This window comes from Rhodotorula paludigena (assembly GCF_050403205.1).
Source record: "Rhodotorula paludigena JCM10292 DNA, Rt_paludigena_JCM10292v1_ctg93, whole genome shotgun sequence".
NCBI lineage: Eukaryota > Fungi > Basidiomycota > Microbotryomycetes > Sporidiobolales > Sporidiobolaceae > Rhodotorula > Rhodotorula paludigena.
Genome location: NW_027481365.1, coordinates 1 through 21,350, shown reverse-complemented (window position 1 = coordinate 21,350; position 21,350 = coordinate 1). Strand labels below are relative to the sequence as shown.

The window sequence follows — 21,350 nt, the reverse complement described above, 5'->3', positions numbered from 1 at the left end:
GAATCGAGTCTCAAGAAGGACATCAAGCAACTCGCCAGCAACGCCGCCAGGACGGAGCAGGTAAGCTGCTACTACCTCGTACTACCTCCTGAGATTGCGGAAAGTCCACGCTGAACCCGCTCACCGCGTGTCGTCGCCGGCAGCACCGCCTCCTTCGGGTTCGCGGATGCTGCCCTTCCGCGCAGACTCACCCGTGCGCTTCCGCGAGACGTCGAGGCCTCGTCTGGGCATTCCAGCGCTCGCCCGAGCAGCGCCGTACCTCGCCCTCGTGCTTGTCGGCATCTTGCTTCTCACGGCTTTCGACCCATCCTCCCGCATCTCCCGCCAGAGCCGCTCTCCTTCGTATGCAAACTCGCTCAGAGCCGACGCGGCCGTCAGCGGCTGCCGCGACACGCGCCTGACAACGCTCGAAGGGCGCGAGAACGCCGCCATCGTCCTCCTCGTCCGCGAGGCCGACCTCCCTGCGCTCCTCCCGACGTTACGCAACTTCGAAGAGCGCTTCAACGCCCGCTTCCGGTACCCTTACGTCTTCATCTCGTCGCCTGACGAGGGGGATCTCTCGCGTGACTTTCGCGCAGAGGTCGCGAAGGTCCTCCCCGAGGGGGCAGAAACGGAGTGGGGCGTTGTTCCCGAGCAGCACTGGGAGATCCCGACATGGCTCGACAAGGACGACATACGGCGAGGCTTTGTCGAGCAGGAGAAGGCGGGCGTCCAATATGCTGGCCGGGAGGGGTACCACCACATGTGCCGTTGGTACTCTGGCTTGTTCGCGCGACACCCGCTCCTGGCCAAATACGACTGGTACTGGCGCCTCGAGCCTGGAGGTGTGTCTCGGCTTCTGCTACCAGCTTGACCAAAACTGACCCGCTCGTTGCGCGCAGTCCGCTTCTACTGCTCCATCACCTACGACCCCTTCCGCTTCCTCTCTCTCCGCCGCAAAGTCTACGGCTTCGTCATCACCGTCGTCGAGAACTTCAACACAATCCCGACCCTGTTCTCACGCGTGCGCGAGTACCTTGACGAGCGCGGGATCCCCCCGCCTGACGCAGCGCTGTGGGGATTCTTGACGAGGCGGAACAAGCTGGGCAAGGAGGAGTTTACCGGTTGTCACTTCTGGACGAATTTTGAGGTGCGCCTCGTCCAATGAGCTTGTGTCTGGGGTGTCCTGGCATGTTCTGACACGCTCATTGCCTTGGCAGATTGGCGACTTGCGTTTCTTCCGCTCACCGGCTTATCAAGAGTTCTTCCGCGCGATAGACGACGCTGGCGGCTTCTATCATGAGCGGGTGCGTTGCACATGCCCAGCTGCAGGTAGGCCCACCTCGTTGAGCGGGCCATAGCTGATACTCCGCCTTGCGCGCCTCACAGTGGGGCGATGCTCCCGTCCGCTCTCTTGCGCTCGGCGCTCTCGCCGGCATGGAACAAGTCCACTAGTGCGTCAGCTTGCGCTACTACCGCTTTCTGTGCTCCTGCTGACCCCGTCGCCGCCGCGACAGCTTCGAGGACTTTGCCTACCAGCACGACTGGTTCTTCCATTGCCCCGCTCGAAGCACGCGTTCGATCGGTCCACAGAAAGGGGGCCACGCTGGAAAGGAGGTCGCCGGGTGCGACTGCCAGTGCCCGAAGGCGGGAGAGCTACAAGGACGGGACAAGGGGCAGGAGCTGGTCGACATGGGTGCGTCTGCGCGCTGTTTCTGCTTATCCGCCCCGTTGCTCAGATGTGCCAGGTGCTGACTCGTACAGAGTGTGCGGCATACAGACGACGACTGGCGATACTCGTGCTGGCCCATGTGGAAAGAGGCGATGCGCAGATCTCGCGGGTAGGTCCGCTTTACCAGCTTCGATAGACGTGTAAAGCATTCGCATTGTACCGTATGCACACTGCCCACTGAGCCCTACGAAAGCTGCTTGAGCGTACGCGCGTCTTCATCAGTTTCGCGCGAGACGCGTCGCGTCGTCCCCCTCGTTCGCTCGACCCCACGCGCAGCTCGCCCATGTCGTCGCGCACGCTGACGCAATCCAGCTCGACGCTCATCCAGGACAAGGAGAACATGCCCTACGGCAACGGCGACGTCTCGGGCGGCGAGAACGCGGGTCGCTCGAGGGGCGCCGCCGCGATCAACGGCAAGGGCAAGGGCAAGGCGCGCGCGGACGAGATCGAGCTCGAGGACGCCGACGAGGAGCAGGAGGACGCGATGCAGCTCGACGGCGCCGCGGACGAGCGCGACGGCGGCCGCGAAGAGCCGGACGGCGAGGACGCAGACGAGGGGGACAGTGCGGACGACGACGAGGAGACGAGGCAGCGCAAGGCGGAGAAGAAGGCAGAGCGCAGGAGGGCCCTCCGCACGCAGTACCGCAACTTGCAGCACGTCGTCGATGGTACGCTCTCTCGCTCGCGTACTTCCTTTGCGAACGGCTGCTCTTTCGAGGTCTCATTCGGCTGACCCGCACGTGCAGATGCCCGCGGCGACCTGCAGAACACGACCGTCGACGAGCTCACCGAGCAGGTGACCTCTGCCAACAAGCTGTTCGGGCGCGTCGAGAACCCCGCCGAAGCAGTGCTCGACTCGCGCGTCCTCATCGCCACGTCCGAAGCCGGCGCGCTCAAGGCGCGGCAATTGAAAATCGACACCGACGCGTTCGACACGGACGAGTTCCTCGCGCGCCTCGTGACGTTCATGGGCGGGCGCAGGGGGAGCGACCGCGCGCGGCGGCGCAAGCGCACGAGGCGCGCGACGCAGGGCGGCGACGACGATGACGAGATGGACGGGCTCGAGGACGACGACGACGTGCCGATGTTGTGGAGCCGCGTGGGCAAGGTGCTTGCAGGCGAGAGCAAGCGGGCTGCGCCACTCGACTTTATGTGCGTCGGCCGATCTCTTGCTTGTCTGTCTGCGCTCTCCCGCAGAGATGGGCTCATGTCCAGTTTGTCGTTCGCCCCAGGTACGGCCCGCTACAGCTCGAGATCAAGGAGAAGAAGGCGCGGACGCAGCGTGCGAAGAACCAGGTCGACGAGGCCGAGAAGATGCGGCCAGAAGAGGTGCGGCGTGGCTGTCCGCTTGGATCCTTCGTGTCTCAGAGCCTGCACTGACACGGGTCCTCCCTGCACGGCGTTTGTGCACAGCTGCACGCCGAGGATGTCGCCAAGAATGAGAACGAGACGGGCAAGGTTGTTGCGAGGGTGCGGCGAACCCATCCTTCTGGTGCCGTATGACAGCCAAGCTGAATGCTTCCCGCAATACAGATCGGCAAGGAGCTGCAGGCGGTCGCAGGCGACCGCGGCATCCCATACCTCAAATTCGTTGTCAATCCGGATTCGTTCAGCCAGGTGAGCCTCGCACCCCGGACAATCTCGACACAGCAGGATGTGCGAGAGATCGATTTGGGTTGAAACCTTACGCTGATGCACACCTTATTCGCAGACCGTCGAGAACACGTTCTACTTCTCGTTCCTCGTGCGCGAACAGAAGGCCGCCATCGAGATTGACGAGGACGAAGACAGCGAGTTCTACGGCGACACGATCACCTGTATGTGGTGGATCTGCGCTGGAAGTAGCGACCGTCGCGACTGACCCGTGCTTGCCCTCACAGTCATGATTGACGAGGAGACGGCGCAAAGCGCGGATGCGCAGGCAATGCAGAAGAACCAGGTTGTGCTCGAGCTCACGGAGGAGATCTGGCGGGTGCGTGCATATCTTGTCCCGAGCTCTGCCATGCGCGCATTCCGCAGTCGCACGAGCTAATCAGGCGTTCACTGGCGAGCAGGAGGCCATCGAGCTATACGACATCACCGAGCCGCTCATCCCGGCGCGTGACGCGTTCGTCGCGCCCGCGACGACGGGCAAGTACAAGTGGTGAGCGCTCGACGATGGTGCAAGGCGGTCGGGCTGCTTTCGTTCAGGAGTCTTTAGTCGGGCCGATGCTCTGTTACGGCGGCTAGTATCGCTGGCGGGCTAGCTATGACATGTCGATAGTGTTGAGTCGCGCATCTACGGGCACTTGCACAGAATGAAGCTGTCTGAGAGAGTGAGTCTCGCCGGACAGGAGAGGCAGCGACGAGGACGAGAGGATGGTCTCTTGCCAACCACCTCGCTCTGCCGGGCTGCACGCTCGCGAAATAGACTTGAACACTCTCAAAGCTGACTGCAGGGCAGCGGCTGCTCCGTCCTCGCCGCGTTCACCTCATCGACTCTGCTCCCCACTCGGCCCGTCTTTGCGCACTCGAGCGGTCCGCACACCTCGCTGAGCAGCAGCCGACCAGTCCGAATCGACTGTTGAGCATCATGTGCGTCTCTGCATCCTGTTGGATTGAGCCGGCGGGCCGTGACGGCGCTGCTGCCGAGATGTCGGCGGTGCTGTCATCTCGGAGGCTGAGAGATGCTTGTAGTCGCCAGCCAAGCTGTACTGACTCGGGAGACACTCGCAGGGCTCCCACGGTGCTCGACTACTACTCGGACACGCAGACCTTCGCCCTCGACGTCTCGCCTCTCTCGACCTCGTCCGCCTCGTCCCTCAAGCTCGCAGTCGGGTCCTTTAACGAGTCGCGCGCGTCTCCCTCGACGCCCTCCGCACCCGGCGCACCTTCTTCACTCAATGGTGGGAGCGGCGGCACCGCAGGCTACACGAACCACTTCACCATCGCGGCGCCGACACCGGCCGTCGCCGACTGGGACGATGCGTCCGACTCGGACAGCGAGACCGCGTACCGCTCGCGCTCGACGCGGCAAAAGCTCCCCGCGCTCGGCCCGACGACCGGCGGCGGAGCGTTCCAGGCCGTCGCGCGCGCGCCGCTCCTTTACCCGCCCAGTTCGGTCCAGTTTGCGCCCGCGCGCCTGAGCAGCAGTCTCGCGTCGGGCGCGGGCGGCGCCGGGTCCGCGGCGGGAGAGCAGAGGGAAGTCGTCGCGACGAGCTCCGAGTGCCTGCGGCTGTGGGACCTCGTCAGCGAGGCGGACGACGGCGCGCAGGCGCGGAGCGGGAACGGGTTTGTCGGAAACGCGGGACAGGCGGCGAGCAGGTCGAAGCTCATCAGTCGGGCGACGCTGCAGAATGTGCGTGCCCGTCTCTCAGGTCTGGCGAGACAGCTATGCTGACGCGATGATGGCATTGCAGTCGAAGGCCGACTTCTCGGCGCCCCTGACGGGCTTCTCCTGGTCGACGCTCGAACCGACGCAGATCGTCACCTCGTCAATAGACACAGTGCGCTTCCTTTGCTTCATTCGAGCGACCTACCCTGACGAGAATGCTCTCGCAGACGTGCACTGTCTGGGACATCTCGTCTTGCGTGCCCGTGACGCAGCTCATCGCGCACGACCGAGAAGTGTACGACGTGTGCTGGTCTCCCGCGTCTCGCGGCATCTTTGCCTCGGTCGGCGCCGACGGGAGCGTGCGCATGTTCGACCTGCGCTCGCTCGAGCACTCGACCATCCTGTACGAGGCGGCGAGCGCCACGTCGGGCTCTTCCTCGTCTTCCTCGAGTGCAGCACGGACGAATGGTGGTACATCGTCGTCGACTTCACCACAGCAGCAGCAGCAGCAGCAGTCGGCGTCGACGACGCCCGCGCCGCTCCTCCGCCTCGCCTTCTCACCGACCAACCCGGCGCACCTCGCCGTCGTGCACGCCGACTCGAACCACGTCCAGATCCTCGACACGCGTAACCCGGGCTCGCCGGCGTTCGAGGTGCGCGGACACGCGGCGCCGGTCAATGGGCTTGCGTGGGGAGGGAGCACGATGAGCGGCGGGGGGGGCGAGACGAGCGGGCCGGGGTGGCTCGCGACAGTTGGTACGGAGTTCTCGTCAGCTTCGGGATGGCGCAAGCGTACTTACTCGGCGGTCTCTGGTGCGCAGGCGACGACGCCAACCTCCTCTTGTGGGACCTGTCGACGACGCAGCCGAACCAGCCGACGTCGCGGTCGGCGCCGCAGCAGGTCAAGACGGTGTCGCACCCTGCGCTCGCGTACACGGCGCCGAGCGAGATCAACGCCGTGGCGTGGGGCGGCGGAGGCGACTGGGTTACGATCGGGTGCGGAAGGCTCGTCAGGACCATGCGGTGCGTCTCGCCCCCATGAAATTCTGGTGCCGTCGACGTGCGCGTGCTGAGTGAGCTATTGAGCGCGCAGGGTGTGAATGTAGCTCGGTTGTTAGTCGCGGGAGAGGTACCCGGTAGTCGAATAGTCGCTGCAATACACTTGTGCACTGCAGGGCAATACGCGCGCGGCTAAGGGCGAGGCTTGGACCGCTACCCGCACCCCACCTCGCCCGTGAACCATGTCGTCGGTGTGCGTCCGAGTCCCGTGCATGCCCTGCTCCCTGCCCGAGCACGCTGCGCGCCTGCCCGGGCCGTGGCCGTGTCGCTGCGACTCGAGTGACTGACGCACCGCTCGCTCGCTCCTCGTGCCCGCGCCTCTGCCCGCCCCGTTGGTCCGATGCAGCGCATTCTCCGAGGGCTGCCCCGTGCGTGCCTCTCCCTGGCTGCTCGTCCCGCCTGCCGAGCGCCGCGAGAGCCACAGCTGACGCCTCCCCTCGTCGGCGGTGCACGCACTCCCTCGATGCTCCCGCGCAGGTCTACGCCCCCTTCTTTGGCGCCATGTGCGTACTACCACCCTCTGCTTGGCCCTGCGCGAACCGGAGCAGCTCGGAGTCGAGGACTGACGCCTTCGCTCGACGTCCCCGCCAACAGGGGCTGCACGGCCGCCATCGTCTTCACCTGTGCGCCTGTCTGCACTTCTGCGAGCTTCTGTGGATCAAGACAGCGATACTGACGGCTGCCGCCCTTTCGCGCCACTCTCAATCCATCTCCCACGCTCCCCCGCCTGCTCGTCTTGCCCGTCACCTTACTTTCGCTCGCTGCACGCCTTGCGCAACCTTGGCCTCACGGAACAGGCCTTGGCGCGTCTTACGGCACGGCCAAGTCGGGCGTCGGCATCGCCGCGATGGGTGTCCTCCGGCCCGACCTCATGATGAAGTGCATCATCCCCGTCGTCATGGCGGGTATCATTGCCGTGCGCTCCTTCCCATCTCCCTCCAAACTCGCTCAGTAGGCTCATCAACTTGCCCACGCGACGCGCAGATCTACGGGCTCGTCGTCTCGGTCCTCATCTCGGGCGGCCTCGAGTCGCCCATGGCCCTCTACACGGGCTTCATCCAGCTCGGCGCGGGCCTCTCGGTCGGCCTCGCCGGTCTCAGCGCCGGCTTTGCGATCGGCATCGTCGGCGACGCGGGTGTGAGGGGTGTGGCGCAGCAGGGGCGTGTCTTTGTCGGCATGGTGCGTCGCGCGGTCTCTCGCTCTGCTTCGTCCGCTTCACCTGCGCTGACGATGCTTCCGCTTGACGCAGGTCCTGTACGCCGCATTCTGCTCTGCTGTGCTTCATCGTCTCGGCGCCTCTGCTGACCCACCCCCCTCGCCATTTGCGCATCTCGCAGCATCCTCATTTTCGCCGAGGTCCTCGGGCTGTACGGTCTCATCGTCGCGCTGATCCTCAACACTCGCGCGGGCGACACGCCTGGGGTGAGTCGCCGTTCGCTTCCGACGTTGGATGAGAGGCGGGACCCTGCCTGTCCCGCTCGCGTCCTAGCCGCTTATAGCACAGTCGAACTAACGTCTGATCCTCACGCAGTGCTAAGCATCCCCCGCTCGTCACTGCGCACTTCGGCTGCCCGTGCTCGACTTGTCCCCTCGAGCGCCAGTCAGCCTCCTCTCCTCATCTCTGCAGCCTCTTCCGCTGTTGCAGCCGCACGCACCCTCCTGTCCACACTCCCATTCTGTTCCTTCCTCTGTGGCATCGCGCTTGCGCCAGCCTTCGTTTCTGTTCCAGTCTTTTTCCCCCACTTCACCTCGTTCCGTTTGCAAAGCCTTGAGTTCGGTTCCGTGGCTTGCCTGCCCCGCGAGCCATTCCGTGCCAGCTGGTCTTGCCTGCCACTCTGCAAGCGTCTGTCTCTGTGCTCGCTGGCTGGTTGGAGTGATCGAAGCGCTCGCTCGTCGGCGCGGAGCTCCCGCAATTCGACCCGACGTTCTCGCGCCCTCGTGCCCGCCGACGTGCAATGAGCTCCTCGAGCGAGCTCGAGCTCGTCTCTGCGCGTCCCGCTGCCCCGTCCAAGCCCGCCTCGCCGCTCAAGCGCCGCTCGGGGCGTACGCGCCGCGCGCCGCGGTCCAAGGACGACACGGCCGCGCCTGCTGCGCCGTACGCGGTGCGCCAGACGGACGCGGGGAGCACGGCGATCGAGCTGCTTGACTCGACGGACGGGCTCAGCGGCGAGGGAGAGGACGACGACGACGAGCGCGTGCTGCCGTCGCTCGACAACGTCTTGCAGGCGCGCAGGGGGGCACATGGGCGGACTGCGAGCGCTGCAGAGCTCGGCAAGAGTGCTAGTGTGGCTGCAGAGCTACCAGCGCCCAAGCCTGCCAGAGTCGTCGCCATCCCGACGTCGTCCTCTGCGCCGACTCTCTCGACTCGCCCTTCCGGAGACTCGGCGGCGGGTCCCTCGATGACTAGCGGCACCGGCACCGCGACCACGTCTCTCCGGCGCTCGCGCACGCCCGCAGACCGCGCCCCGACCAGCACCTCGACCGTTCCGCTTCCGCGTGCGAAGCCGGCCCCCGCCGCGACGCACTCGTCCTCGGAGGAGGCCGACAGCTTCTTCGGCATGGCGCGCGCTTCTGCGGCAGCGAGGGGTACAAAGAGGGTGCCGGCGGGCGCGAGGGCGCCGAGGGGGAGGGTGCCCGGTCGGGCGAGCAGTGGGTCGCTGACGCCTAGGCCAACTAGCCCAGGTGCGCTGGCGCTCTCCTTCGTCCCTCTGGCAGTGATGCGGAGCTGACGATGACGAAACATCGCTCGGCGCAGCGAAAGGCAGCCGGGCTGTCGCCGTCTCTTCCGACTCGGACGACCCGGCCGCTCGCCGTCCCTCTGCAAGCCGCTCGCACCCTCTCTCCGACTCGTCCTCCGACTCGGACACCAACACGGCCAAGAGCGCGTCCGCCTCGCCGGTCAAGGGCGGACTGCAGCTGCCCGACTGGGCGCGCAAGAGCGGGCCCTCCGCTGTTGGCGCGGCGCTCAACCCGCGCATGAGCGGCGCGGACCGCGCGAGGCTCGCGAACGGGCCGGGGCAGAACCGGAAGCGGAGGAGGATCGACGAGGACAGCGCGGACGAGGGCGCGGGGAAGGGCAAGGGCAAGGAGCGCGAGAAGGACTCGCTGCTGTTTGAGCGCGAGGACGACGGCGACGAGACGGATGACAGTCTCGAGATCGCGCTCGGCGGTGTCGGTGGCGGTGGCGCGAAGAAGGGCGAGGAGAAGGGGAAGAAGCGCGCGGCGCTGAGCGACAGCAGTGACGACGACTTGCTCCCGTCGCTGCGCACGGGCAAGCGTGCGAGCAGATCGCCGCCTACGCACGCTTCGCCGTCGAAGCGCCGAGCGTTCGCAGACCGCTTACCAGATTCCGGGTGCGTGCTGTCCCCGCCGTCGCTCTCGCATCTCTCGCCTCATGCCACGCTCGGCTCGCAGTCTCGAGCCCCCGCCCATTTACCCTCCCCAGCGTTCACCTCGGCGACGCCTGCCCTCAGCAGCAGCGGCCTCCTCGCCCGCCGGTAGAGATTCGCAGCTCACGCACGTCACGCTCTCGTCCAACTCGTCTTCAGACGGCGCACCCGCGCACGAGGACGACGACCTCCTCTCCCGGCATGGCGGCACGAGCGAAGCGCTCGATCCGACGCTCGCCGCGATCCGCTCGTCTCTCGCGACGCAGGCATGGAAGCCTGCGCCCGCACTCGCGAGCTCGCCTTCGCCGCGCAAGGCGAGCGCAGGAGCGAGCAGGTCGGGCGCTGGCGCCGCTGCGGCTGGGAAGGAGGACGAGGAGAGGGTCACGATCAGGCTCAAGATGGTGTTTGACCCGACGAGGACTGTCCCCGAGATTGCCAAGCGGGCATACGAGCGCGAAGAGGTCTTCGAGATTGGTTTGGTGCGTCTGGTCGTTCTTGCTTGTCGCTGCGAAAGCCTTGTACTGACATGCTTCTCCGACACGACCGGGTGCACAGCACGAGTCCTTCTCGTCGCTCTTCTACGACCTCTCCGTCCGCCGTACCATTCCCCGCGCCGATATCGTCGTCACGCACGTCCGTTCCGCCTCGCAACCGACCAAACAGACGCAGGTCTACGAATTCGGCACCCCTGCTTCCCTCTCGCTCGCTGCCGGGGCCGAAGCGACCATGCGCGGCTACACGCGCGATGTGTGGAACAAGGTGCGCGACCTCGAGCGCAAGGGCCGCTTGTCCGGCCCGAGCGATGCGGGCGCGCCACAGGAGCGCGACGAGGACGCCGAGCTGGAGCGCGCGGCGGCCGAGGCGGCGGCCAGGCGGGCGGCGCAGTCGGCTGCGAACTCGTCGAAGGCAATCGAGCTGGACGACGACGACGACGAGGACACGCTCGGTCCTGCGGCTCTGGATGCAGCAGCAGGCGGCAGCGAGTCCGGTGCACCGTTCCCGCTCACGCTGCGCGGCTCGCGCACCCAGGCGCTCTCGCTCGCTGTCAAGCCCTCGACGAGCATGGCGCAGCTCGTCAAGGCGTACTGCAAGCGCTTCTCGATCACCGACGCTGCGCGGCAGGCGCGGATGTGGATCGAGTTTGAAGGCGACCGCCTCGTGGCGACGAGGACCGTCGAAGATGTCAAGGAGGAGTTTGACCTCGAGGGAGAAGAGACGTTCGAAGTCAAGGAGTAGTGCACGCATCTTGCGTATCTCGCCGTGTGCCATCTACGCCACGTCCTATGCATGCGAGCTCATGAATGACAATATGAGAATAGGCAGCAAAACGAGAGAGTGCTACATGCGATGGGTAGCCGGGTGTGCGAGCAGGCCATGTACAACACCGTCTCTCCTCCGTCTCCCGCCCTCACCTCCAGTCCTCGTCGCTGCTGAGGCCTGTCAGAGCGTTCAGGCTCGCCCGCTTCAGCCTGCGCCGGAGCTTGTCAGGCGCCCCGTCCGCCTTGCCGCCCGACCCTCCCTCGAGCTGCTCGTCCCCCCATCCCCCCTCTGCCTCGACGTCCTCCCCCTCCTCAGCCTCGTCACCCGTGTACCGCTCGCCCCCACTCTCGCCCGCGCGCTCTGGACCCTGCCCGCGAGACGTGCTCGTGCCCCTCCCCGCCGCGCCTTTGAGCCCCAAGCGCGCGAGGATCTTCTGCCGCCGTTGCGCGGGTGAGTCTGCCGCGGCGGGCTCCTCGGCCGCTTCCGGGCGAGAAGAAGAGGGTGCAGAGCCGTCGACGTTGGCGGCGGCGCGATGTGAAGAGGGAGGAGGGGCGGTTGATGCGCGGACGGCGACGTCGTCGCTCGAGCCGGATGAGCTTGTGTTCCCGCCTGACGAGCGCGGGAAAAGGAGCTCGCCGGACGAGTCGTGTCGCAGGAGTGGGGGCGCGGCGAGGTGTCCGTTGGACGACGCGGCAGCCGTGGAGGTGAGCGGCTGGCCCGTGGTCGGCTGGTTGAGCGCGCGGCGCAGCTCGTCGCGCCCGAGGTCGATCTGGCGTTCGATCCTGCGAATTATTAGCGTTAGCATGGCGCCTAGTAGACAAAAGTCCGATGGATGGCGCACTTGAGGCGGTTGTCAATCATCTTGATCTGCAAGCGAGTACAGGGAGCGTCAGCAACGCCGCGTGCTTGGCTGGAGTCGAGACGAAAGCACCTTTGGCCAAGTAACGACTTGCCCGACGCGGATCATACGTGCGAGCTCATCACGGTCCGGGTCGGTCAGGATCCGGAACCAGTCCTTGACTGCGTCGACGCGGCGAGCTCGTCAGTCTCAATCAGGAGGTTCGGCGAGGTGGGAGAGTGAGCAACGCACAGCGGCTCTTGGGCCAGATGGTGACGGTCCCTTCGAACTTCTGCAGGAACACGCCCGACCAGTTCTGGCCGCCAAACTCGGGGAGGAGCTCGAGGTCGCGGATCACCTGTGCGCGCAGAAACGGTCAGGAACTTGCCCATCAACGGACGCTGCCACCTAGCAGCGCGCCGGTCCAGCGAGACGAGCGCGCTGCAGAGGGATGGCGCGCGCTACCGAGGGAGCGAAGCGCCAACGCACCCGGAACCACTTGATCAGCTCGATCTTGCAGAACTGCTCGGCGGCGCTCAAGAAGAACCCGCCGCGCCAGCCGCGGCCGCGGCGGTGCGAGACGGGGCGGCCGACGGCGCCGCGGTTGCTGAAGTGGAACAGGTGGATGTGCGGGTTGACCTGCGAGACGATCGAGAAGTTGACGTTGTAGAGAAGGTGAAGCGCGTCTGCCGCCAAACACATGATCGATCAGTCCCGCTGTGCTCAGTGTAGAGTGCGAGCGAGAGAGAGCAGAGTCGTGCCGAGACGCACGGAGCGGGATGTCGACGCGCAGCGAGCCGTCCTTGTGCTTGCCCTGGAACTCCCACGGGTGCAGCTTGCCGTCCTTGTCCTTCCTGAGCAGGACGACCGGGTTGAGGATACCGGGCACTGCTGCCGAAGCGATGACTGTGCGGGGCGGTGACCATGTCAGATAAGTCTCGCCCATCGCGTGCGCGAGAACAGAAGGGAGCAAGCACACCAGCCGTGTAGATGACGCAGTCTGGCGCAGTGAGGTAGTTGAGGAGCTTGGTCGGGCTGTGCGTGTCGTACGGGATGACCGAGCAATTGAGGATCCTCCCCGTGCGCTCAAACGCCTCGCGGAACGTCATGTTGCCCATCGTGAAGAACGCAGCCTTGCGCGCCCACTGGACCGTGTCGAACCGCGCGCCCGTGCGCCACGCGCGCTTCATCCACTCGGTCGTAGACTCTTCGCACGCCGTGATGCGGTCCGCGAGCGTCGGCGTGAGGAGCTCGCGCAGCTCGTCGTCCGTGCGCGTGCAGCAGAACGCGGCGACTGTGGTTCGAAACGTGGGAGTGTCAGTCGTCGAGCACGAGCACTCGAGCGACTGCCGAGACACTTGACGGAAGATCACGTACCGATAGCCCCAGCAGACGTCCCCGTGATGACTCGCGGCAAAAGGCCCTCGTCCAGCAACCCTCGCACGACACCGAAGTGGTAATAGCCAAACGCTGAACACCAGAGGGAGATAGGGGTCAGTCATTGTCGAGCCTGCGCAGACTCCGCGACGCACAAGCTCCGCCCGACAAGCACAGCGCCGACGCGCCGAGGTTCTTGGCGACCGAGCGGAAAAAGTCGGCCTTTTCGTCGAGCGGCAGGAGCGCCTCGGGGACGTGGCGGACATATTCGAGTGAGCGGGTGACTGCGTCGGCGTTCTTCGTCAGTACGTAAACCAGGCCAGCTCCGGGGACAGCAGCAAGTGCAAGCGCACCCTCGTCGATGTACTCCTGCACGAGCTCCTTGGTGCCATAGTAGCACTCGGCATAGAGCCTAAAGCTCTCTACGCCGCCAAAGTTGTTGCGCACGCACGCGTGCAGCACGGCGCACACGCCCTCGGCGTCGCCGGCCTCGCGCAGCGCGCGCAGCGTGCGCACGACGCGCCGGACCAGCGGGGCGTCGTAGTAGGCGTTCGGGGCGGACGACTTCCAGTGGTTGAGGCCGAGGTGCGTGTCGAGGGCGACGGCGCGCTGCTTCCACTGTGCGCGTGGATCAACAAAGGCAAGATCAGCAACCGCACTTCTCATAGAGTGCAAGCTGGAGAAAGGAGAGGTTTCCGGCAAGCGCACCTCGTCGTAGGTCTTTGCGTTCCGGAGTGCGAGCCTGAGCCGGCCGCGCTCGCCCCTCCACCCGGCAAAGAACTCGATGACGTTGACGCACTGGCGCACGACGAGGTACGTGACGAATTCGAGAAAGATGATGGCAAAGATGAGGACGAGGAGCGGCCAGCGCGAAATGTGGTACGCCCACCCTTCGCGCACGACGTCTTTGCGTTTCCGCGGCGGCTTGCCGCTCCTGCGGGTGCGCGCTGGGTGGTCAGCGAGTGAGGATTGGTCGAAGAGGCGAGATGCGACGCACTTGCGCTTGCGGTCCTTCACGGGCGCCCAGTCGCTCGCGGCGATGATCTTCTCGGGCTGGTCGAGCGAGGTGCCGTCGTTGTTGTCGTCCTTGAGCGCCTGTACGGGATTTCGTGGTCAGTATTGGCACACATTCTGCTCATCGAGCTGCTCGGCAGATCTGAACAGCGCCGGGAGAAGAGCGAGTGGGTCCTGCACCGCCTCCTGACGATGCCATCCCGAATCGAACGAGGGCACAGCTTCGGTTGCTCGATCGTCCGCCTCATTCGCCTTGTGCCTGTGAACCCTCGCACAGCTCTCGAGGCCCGGAGCGCGCCGAACGAGAGCGAGCGCACCTGTGCAAAGACGCGCATGTCATCCTCGCTGACCCAGTCGACGTCGAGGCTGCGGGCAAAGCGGTCCCACTCTTCTGTGCGCGAGATGGTCGGGTCGAACTGGCCGCGCTGGCCTGCGAGTGAGGGCTGGCGGCGCGAGGGGTTGCGGGCGGCCGAGAGGGTGGTGGGGCGCGACGAGGACGAGGTGAGAGGAGGAGGGGCGCCGGCGCGGGGTTCTGGTGGACGGGAGAGGTCTGCGTCCATCTCTGCTGCGCTGTACACAGCCTCGTCGGAGAGTGGAAGCGAGTCTGAGCGGCGCAGAGAGCGGCCAACAAGCGCGCGGAACGAAGTCGAGCGGATGACGCCGACCCTCTCGCTCGGGGCACTCTCGAGCGAGGGCAGGGTTGCACGGGCAGGACAGTACAGGGCACAGAGAAAGGCAGGCCACACACCCCGCACACACTCAGCAGCAGCACCCGTCGGCCTCGTCGCAGCACCCGCCGCCCTCGTCCTCGCACGCCCAACAGCACAGCAGCGCACCCACACACGCCCCGCTGCACGCACGAGGGTGTCAGCTACCCGCTCACTAGACTCGCCGAGGCACCGCAGACACGCACAGCGCTGCACAGCACCCGCCGCGATCCCGCCCTCGCCCCTCTTCGTACCCCCTCCGCCGCAGCCAGTACCGCTCCCTCGCCCCCGGGACGGCATACGGCGCACCGTCGAGCGCTCCGACCGGTCTCTGCTCGCACTCTGCCTCCATCAGCGGACTGCGTGGCGATAGGGACACGGGGCCGGACGCACGCTGTGCGCATGCGCGAGTCGCGCCTCGGTCGCCAGGCCAGGGTACCGCGGCTCGAGCGGATCGCCGACGCCGTACGGTCCCAAGCCACCCCTCGAGCCGTACGGCGAGATCGAGCGGCGAGAGTAGGCGTACTCGGGGCGGCGCAGCGGCGGGTCTGCGCAAGACGAAAAGGGGGTCGGCTCGTGCTTCTCCGCTTCGAGCTGCGCTTGTGTGGACGCACACTCGGGTGGGTAGTACGACATGGCTCTTGCTGGGTGCTCGAAGGACGCAGGCAAGAGGAGGGACGAGCAGGCGCTCCTCTCAGGGCTGGAGCTTCCGCGGACATCCCTGCCGGTCGCACGCCCGCACATCCTCACTTGCTGCTCTTCGGAGTCGTTCTTAGGCTGTCTGCAATCTTTGACGACGCTGTACTACTGGCGGATCCGCGCTCGATGCTGTAAATGTGGAAGAACCGCGACTTGCAGTTGTGCTGGACTCGAGGAGGCAGACTGCAGGCTTGTAGGGGCTTGACGTGGCATCGGAGACGTACTGAGGGTTTCCAAGGGTCGCTTTTATGCAAAGAGCGTCCGCTTCAGCCCCATCAAGCCAGTCTGTGCGCCCGTCTGGCCCGATGCGAGTGTAGAGAGGAACGCGAGGCGGCGACCTCACAGAACGGGTGCTAGGCAAAGCCTTCCGGGCGTCTCCAGTAGCATCCATAGACCGGCCTGCAGTGCGTCGCACCGTCCCTGCGAGGCGATTATGCGATTTTGAGCGTCGCCACGCCGCTTTCACGCTCGTCCTCGCCCGCTCTCGCTGCCTCGCCTCACACCGCCGCCGAGACCGCAGAGAGCGTGGGAGCAGCCGGGCTTCGGTACTGTCGCCCAGGCGCACGCTTGTCTCGCACCAACAGGCCCCCCGCTCGCAGCTCGAGCCTCGCCCTTCTCCGCCTCCATCGCTCGCAAACGCGTCCCCCGCCCGCCCTCGCTCGCCCGCTATCTGTGTGCCAGAGCGCACGATCGACGCACACAGGGGCTACGATGCAGCTCCTGAGCGACTCGGAGAACCGCGACTTTGCGCGCTTCCTCGACTCGTTCTCGGGCCACTCGGCTCCCTCGCCGCATCCGCATCCTCCCCCGACCTCGGCCATGCCGCCCGTCCAGGCGCACCACGGGCCTTACCACCCTGCTGCGGCGCCCGCGCCCGCCGCGCCCCCCGGACCCGCCGTCGGCGCCTCGACCCGCCGCAGTCTGAACGGGCACGGCGGTGCGGCCTCTGGAGCGTGGGACCTCGGCGGGTGGGGCACGGCCGGGCGCGAGGGCGGGTGGGACCGCGCAATGCAGCAGCAGTCACAGGGGCAGGGACAGGGGCGGGCGGGCACGCCGCTCGCGCAGAGGCCGCATGGGTATGGCCCGCCGACGACGCTCGCTATGCCCTCCGCCGCCGCTTCTCATGCGGCTGCGACGGAAGCGCCGACTGCGCAGTATGGGGGAAACGGCTACCCTGCACCGCCGAGCTCGCTCTCGTTTGTCGGTGCTGCGGTGACCACCCAGCCAGGGAGCGGCTACGGCTCGCACCCGCCGCTCCCGCACTACCACCAGCATTCACAGCAGCAGCATCCAGCTCTCTCTCCGCGCAGCGTCGACGCGCACAAGCGCGCGCGCATGGCGCAGCACGCGCGCGACCTCGAAGAGTGGATGGCCCGCGCGTCGACGACCACCTCGTCCGCCGCCCCAGCCGCACCTGCGCCGGCGCCTGCGTCCGCGTCGCCTGTGGGGAGGCAACCACGTGTGTATGAAGTCCCGCCACCGCCCCCGCCACCGCGGGGCCTGGCGATGCTCGACGACGACGACGAGGACGACGATGGGGAGGAGGACGCAGCGGGGGAGGACGAGGACGACTACGACGAGTCCGACGCGGGCGCCGCGCGAGCGTCGGACGACGAAGACTACGAGCCCCACCCGAAGCGGATCCGCTCGGACGCAGCTCCTGCGGGGGCGGCGGGAGCAGCGGGCGCGGCGGGGGGAGCGGGCGCGAGAGGGCGCGGGGCACGCGGCGGGAGGGCGGCGCGCGGGAGGGGACGCGGGCGTGCGACGACGACGACGACGGCAGGGGCGGCGCGCGGGAAAGGGGCTGCGGCGCCGCCTCCGTCGAGCTCGGCGGGGGACCCGCTCCTGCTCATGCTCGAAGAGGCAGAGCGGCGGGCTGCTTCCTCCGCTGCGCCGGACGCGAACGGCGCCAGCTCGGTCCCTGCGTCCACTTCGCGCGACGCTCCCGTGGCGCCAGAGCCGAGCGGCTCGAAGCGCAAACCCGCCGCCGCGGCCGCCGCAGCGCCCAAGAAGCGGCGCGCCGCCGCCGTCAAGGCCGAGTACACGCCCGACGCCTCGCTCGACGGCGAGGCTGCCGACGCGGGCCTCTCGTCCGCCGAGCTCAACCCGGCGCCGGCCAACACGCCCGCGCACGTCCCGCTGCTCCCGCCTCGTCCGCGCCCGCGCGCTACCGCGTCTTCGACCTCGCGCGCGCGCGACTCGTCAACGCCGGGTGGCATGGACGGCGGCGGCGGGGCCGTGTCGGCGTCGCCGCCGCTGGGCGCGAACGGCAAGCCCGCGCTGCTGACGGCCGAGCAGAAAAAGGCCAACCACATTGCGTCCGAGCAGAAGCGGCGCGCGGCGATCCGCGCGGGCTACGACGGCCTGTGCGAGGTCGTGCCCGCGCTCAAGGCCGCCGTCGACGAGTTTGAGGAGCGCGTGCGCAAGGTCGCGCTCGCGAGTGGGGCCGCGAGCGCCCAGGCGCAGGCCATCGCGCAGGCGGCGAGTGCGGGGGGGCCGGTGCCGAGGAGGAAGGGCGGGAGGGGGAGGGACGGGGAGAGTACGACGGGCGCGCTGATGGGCGGGATTCACGTCGGGGGCGAGAAGATTGATGGGCGCGCGGGACCGAAGAGCGAGGCCGTCGTGCTGAGCAAGAGTGCGTTGGCAGCTCCTTTGCGCTGTGCTGCTGCTTCGTTCCACGGTGCCAAAGCTGACCATGCCCGGTTGGTCGTGCGACAGCCGTCGAGCACCTCCGCCTCCTCCTCTCGACCCGCGCCGACCTCCTCGACCGCCTCGGCTCGGCGCACACGCGCGCCGCTGCACACGGCGTCTCGCTCGCACCGCCTGCGGAGCAGCCCTACGGGAGCGAGTGGACCGAGAAATGGGACGACGCGATGCGCGACGAGCTGCTTGGCGCTGCTGCGGGTGCGAACGGCGATGCGGCCGACGTCAAGGACGAGGAGGTCGCCGACGCCGCGTGGCAGGATGCCTAGCGGAGGTGTGACGCCAGCGTAGGGAGATTGCTTGAGGGAGGCGCTTCTTGTGCGCGTCTGTACGGCTTTGCGGGACGACGTAGTGCAGTTCATTCGCATTCTTGACCTCCCGTGCCTCGTCGGAGAATGTCCGGGTTGCTTCATGTGCTTGTACAATGTTCGTACATCTTTGCTAGGGCAAACAAGGCGATTACCGACTCACGCACAAATGATGAGAGGAGCACCGCCGAGGGTTGGCTTCCGCTTCTTCTCACACTTCGCTCGGCGGCTACCGAAAATCTATTCCAGCTCGGCTGTGTAGCTCAGCAATCGACACAGGGGCTGTCTCGGTCTGCAAAACCGCCTTCTGGTCCTCCGTCGCCCTCATCAGCCGACTTCCTTCTCGCCGCCATGTCGTCCGACGCACAGCCCGCCGTGCCCCTCGCGCCCGCCGAGGCAGCTCTTCTAGCGTCCACGACGACGCACGAACGCGTCCTCGTCGCGCAGGCCGTCTTTGAGCGCGGGACGGGCGACTACGCCGGAGTCGGGAAACTGCTCGAGGGGCATGCGCTGCTGCGCGAGAGGGGCACAGAGTGGTTCACGGCGGACGTGAGTGCAACTAACGCGCGGATGCAGCCTCCTCAGTACCGCGGCTGACCCCGTCTTTGTCCTCACCTTCAGGACCTCGGCCGCGTCTTTGGCGCCTTGCTCGCCAACGCCGGCTACGACCCGTGCGACGCTTTTCCTGCACTCATTCAAAGCCGCAACGATCGACTGACGTATCGTTGCCATGCAGAACGACGTCTTTCCCCGCTCAAGGTCCGTCGATCTTCCCCTCTCGTGTAGGAACGCGACTGACCTCGTCCTATTCTTTCCCTACACCAGCTCCCGAGCTGCGCAAGGTTGCGCACAAGTACTACATGGACCGCGTGCATGAGCTGTACGAGGCGATGCAGCTCTGCCAAGACCAGTTCCGGTGCGCTCTCGTCTCCTTTCTCTCCCTCGGGCTCCATTTTGGGCAGCTTCGGGGCGATGGGAGCTGATGAGTACGCGTATAGGATCACCTACTCGGAGATCCAGGAGCTCAAGGACGGCAAGCTCGACTGGAAGCTCACGCACCCGGACCGCGCGCTCCCGCCCTCGCCCGTGCGCCCCGGCGCCGCGCTCCCCGCAGCGGACGCTTTGTGAGCAAATCATGCGCACTTCGAGTGCCGCGAGATGCGTACTCGCCGTGCCGCACGCAGCGCTGAGGAGCGCAGGTCGACGGGGCGTTCCGCGTCTCCTTGCCTCGTCGCGCCGCTCTTCTGCGAAAGACTGCGCTGACGTGCCGGACTATGCGCGTAGCAGACTCGACTGGCCACAGTCCGAGCACGCTCTCGCTAGGACACTCCTCGTCGGCCTCGTCCGTGAGCCGCCTATCGGCTTTCGCGCCTATGCGCGCCTCGACTCCAGTCCAGCACCTTGGCGCCGCTACGGCGTACCGGCCCGCGGTTCTCGGCGGAACGCCCAGCGGCGAGCGCAAAAGCTGGCTCACTCGGCCCATATGCCCGTTGCGGACCCCGAGCGGCGGCGCCAGGCAGCTGTCGTGCAACGGGAAAGGGGTTCGAGCCTGCACTACGCGAGCGAGCGAGAGGGCGTTGCAGGGAAGAGAATTGCAGAATGCCGTGGACTCTCGACGCGCCAGCTGGAGAGTCGAACAAAGCAAGACAGACACCGCACGCACTGCCGTTCGCTGTCTGTACCCCTTCACGCTTGACCATTCTCGCTATCTCGACGACGCGATCAGGACCCGGAGCCTCTCCCTCTCGCATCCTGCAAAGTCACGCGCTTTCGTCATTCCAACACTTCGCTCGCTCGCTCCCTTCCCGACTCACAAGCTCGCAACCCTCCCCCAGCCTCTCACCCCATGTGCGCCCTATAGTCCCACCCGCCCAACTTCGCCCTCCCCATCCCCGCCGCGGCGTCGAACGGCCTCGGGGGCGGGAACTGCGCCGAGGGCGGGAAGGTGCGCGTCGGGGCGTTGGGGAGGGCGAGGATCGCGGGAGGGGAGGGGACTGCCGTGCGGGTCACAGGGGGTCAGTCAAGGCCTTTCTGGCAGTAGAGCGGTAAGGAAAGAGCACGCACTACGTGAGAGTGCCGCGCCTCCTCCTCCGTTAAGCTGCGGCGTCGGCGGTGCGCTCCCCGCGTAGCTCGCGCGCGACGCCGGCGGGGCCCTCGACGGCGGCGGCGGAGCCGGAGCGGGCGCAGCGGGGGCAGGGACGAGGCCCGAGGGATTGCGCGGCGCGAACGCGGGCGCCTGCGGAGGGGGAGGGGCGGGGCTGCTGCGCGCAGGAGGGGGCGGGGGCGGCGGAGCGCGAGGAGCTGCGGCGAGAGAGGGAGAGGAGGGCGCAGCAGCAGCAGCAGCAGCGACGGGCGGAGGGGGCGGTGCGCGCGGCGGGGGAGGGGCGGTAGCTGCGGCTGCGGCGGGCGAGGGGCTCGAGGGGAGGGGGGAAGGCGCGGGGCGCGAGGGTGGAGCGGGACTGGGCCGCGCGGGAGGGGGCGCGGGGACAGAGCGTGCGGGCGGTGCAGCGGCGGCGGGGGGAGGAGGAGGCGGAGGGGGAGGAGGGGCCGGGGGAGCGGGAGGAGGGCCGCCGGCTGAGCGGCCCGCCGGAGCAGGGGGAGGGGGAGGGGGAGGTGCCGGCGGCGCGGGCGGCGCACCTCCGCCTCCGAGAGAAGGCGGAACCGGTGGTGCAGCCTTGCGCGTCGGCGGCGCCGGCGTCGGGCGACTCGGGGTGGCCGGCGCGCCAGGCGGCGGCGGGGGAGGCGGAGCCGGCGGTGCGGGAGGCGCAGCACTCGGCGGCGTTGGGACTGCGCGCGGAGGGGGAGTCGGCACCGCACGCGTCGGCAGCGCAGGACTCGCTCGCGCAGGAGGCGGGGGCGGGACGCGTGCAGCGGGGGACGGCGCGCTCGGAGGCGGAGGCGGGACGGCGCGCGCGGGCGCAGCAGGCGGCGCAGGCGGCGCAGGAGGCGCGCGCGGGGGTGCAGGTGCGGGA

The 21,350-nt window shown here is 67.3% G+C and overlaps 7 protein-coding genes across 7 annotated transcripts; 4 read left to right on the top strand and 3 right to left on the bottom strand.

Annotated features, from left to right (window-relative positions):
- Nucleotides 1-166: 166 nt before the first annotated feature.
- JCM10292_006665 (uncharacterized protein) lies at nucleotides 167-7,620 on the top strand (the record flags this gene model as incomplete). Its single annotated transcript, XM_076652816.1, has 26 exons — nucleotides 167-824; nucleotides 882-1,129; nucleotides 1,200-1,286; nucleotides 1,369-1,433; nucleotides 1,497-1,675; nucleotides 1,760-1,820; nucleotides 1,988-2,379; nucleotides 2,458-2,863; nucleotides 2,944-3,040; nucleotides 3,125-3,181; nucleotides 3,245-3,328; nucleotides 3,423-3,528; nucleotides 3,592-3,683; nucleotides 3,748-3,854; nucleotides 4,427-5,048; nucleotides 5,110-5,196; nucleotides 5,252-5,780; nucleotides 5,846-6,047; nucleotides 6,430-6,451; nucleotides 6,561-6,586; nucleotides 6,678-6,706; nucleotides 6,881-6,999; nucleotides 7,068-7,262; nucleotides 7,333-7,337; nucleotides 7,421-7,505; nucleotides 7,615-7,620. The coding sequence occupies 26 exons, from the start codon at nucleotides 167-169 to the stop codon at nucleotides 7,618-7,620; spliced, it is 4,566 nt and encodes a 1,521-aa protein (XP_076501631.1).
- A 418-nt stretch (nucleotides 7,621-8,038) lies between these two features.
- On the top strand, nucleotides 8,039-10,708 carry JCM10292_006664 (uncharacterized protein; the record flags this gene model as incomplete). Its single annotated transcript, XM_076652815.1, has 4 exons — nucleotides 8,039-8,765; nucleotides 8,839-9,436; nucleotides 9,498-9,951; nucleotides 10,028-10,708. 4 exons carry the CDS (start codon nucleotides 8,039-8,041, stop codon nucleotides 10,706-10,708), a joined length of 2,460 nt encoding a protein of 819 aa, XP_076501630.1.
- A 172-nt stretch (nucleotides 10,709-10,880) lies between these two features.
- JCM10292_006663 (uncharacterized protein) lies at nucleotides 10,881-14,521 on the bottom strand (the record flags this gene model as incomplete). The annotated part of the gene is made up of 13 exons (XM_076652814.1): nucleotides 10,881-11,514; nucleotides 11,574-11,599; nucleotides 11,664-11,752; nucleotides 11,823-11,928; nucleotides 12,060-12,256; nucleotides 12,342-12,476; nucleotides 12,550-12,864; nucleotides 12,948-13,040; nucleotides 13,103-13,231; nucleotides 13,301-13,565; nucleotides 13,656-13,881; nucleotides 13,945-14,042; nucleotides 14,279-14,521. 13 exons carry the CDS (start codon nucleotides 14,519-14,521, stop codon nucleotides 10,881-10,883), a joined length of 2,556 nt encoding a protein of 851 aa, XP_076501629.1.
- A 498-nt stretch (nucleotides 14,522-15,019) lies between these two features.
- JCM10292_006662 (uncharacterized protein) lies at nucleotides 15,020-15,304 on the bottom strand (the record flags this gene model as incomplete). Its single annotated transcript, XM_076652813.1, has 2 exons — nucleotides 15,020-15,216; nucleotides 15,283-15,304. The coding sequence occupies 2 exons, from the start codon at nucleotides 15,302-15,304 to the stop codon at nucleotides 15,020-15,022; spliced, it is 219 nt and encodes a 72-aa protein (XP_076501628.1).
- A 774-nt stretch (nucleotides 15,305-16,078) lies between these two features.
- JCM10292_006661 (uncharacterized protein) lies at nucleotides 16,079-18,339 on the top strand (the record flags this gene model as incomplete). The annotated part of the gene is made up of 2 exons (XM_076652812.1): nucleotides 16,079-18,002; nucleotides 18,086-18,339. 2 exons carry the CDS (start codon nucleotides 16,079-16,081, stop codon nucleotides 18,337-18,339), a joined length of 2,178 nt encoding a protein of 725 aa, XP_076501627.1.
- Nucleotides 18,340-18,729: 390 nt separating this feature from the next.
- Nucleotides 18,730-19,506, top strand: JCM10292_006660 (uncharacterized protein; the record flags this gene model as incomplete). Its single annotated transcript, XM_076652811.1, has 5 exons — nucleotides 18,730-18,927; nucleotides 19,000-19,049; nucleotides 19,115-19,137; nucleotides 19,204-19,294; nucleotides 19,377-19,506. 5 exons carry the CDS (start codon nucleotides 18,730-18,732, stop codon nucleotides 19,504-19,506), a joined length of 492 nt encoding a protein of 163 aa, XP_076501626.1.
- A 711-nt stretch (nucleotides 19,507-20,217) lies between these two features.
- Nucleotides 20,218-21,350, bottom strand: JCM10292_006659 (uncharacterized protein; the record flags this gene model as incomplete). The annotated part of the gene is made up of 2 exons (XM_076652810.1): nucleotides 20,218-20,372; nucleotides 20,443-21,350. Coding segments are annotated over 2 exons (1,063 nt in total), but the record flags the coding sequence as incomplete, so codon positions are not given.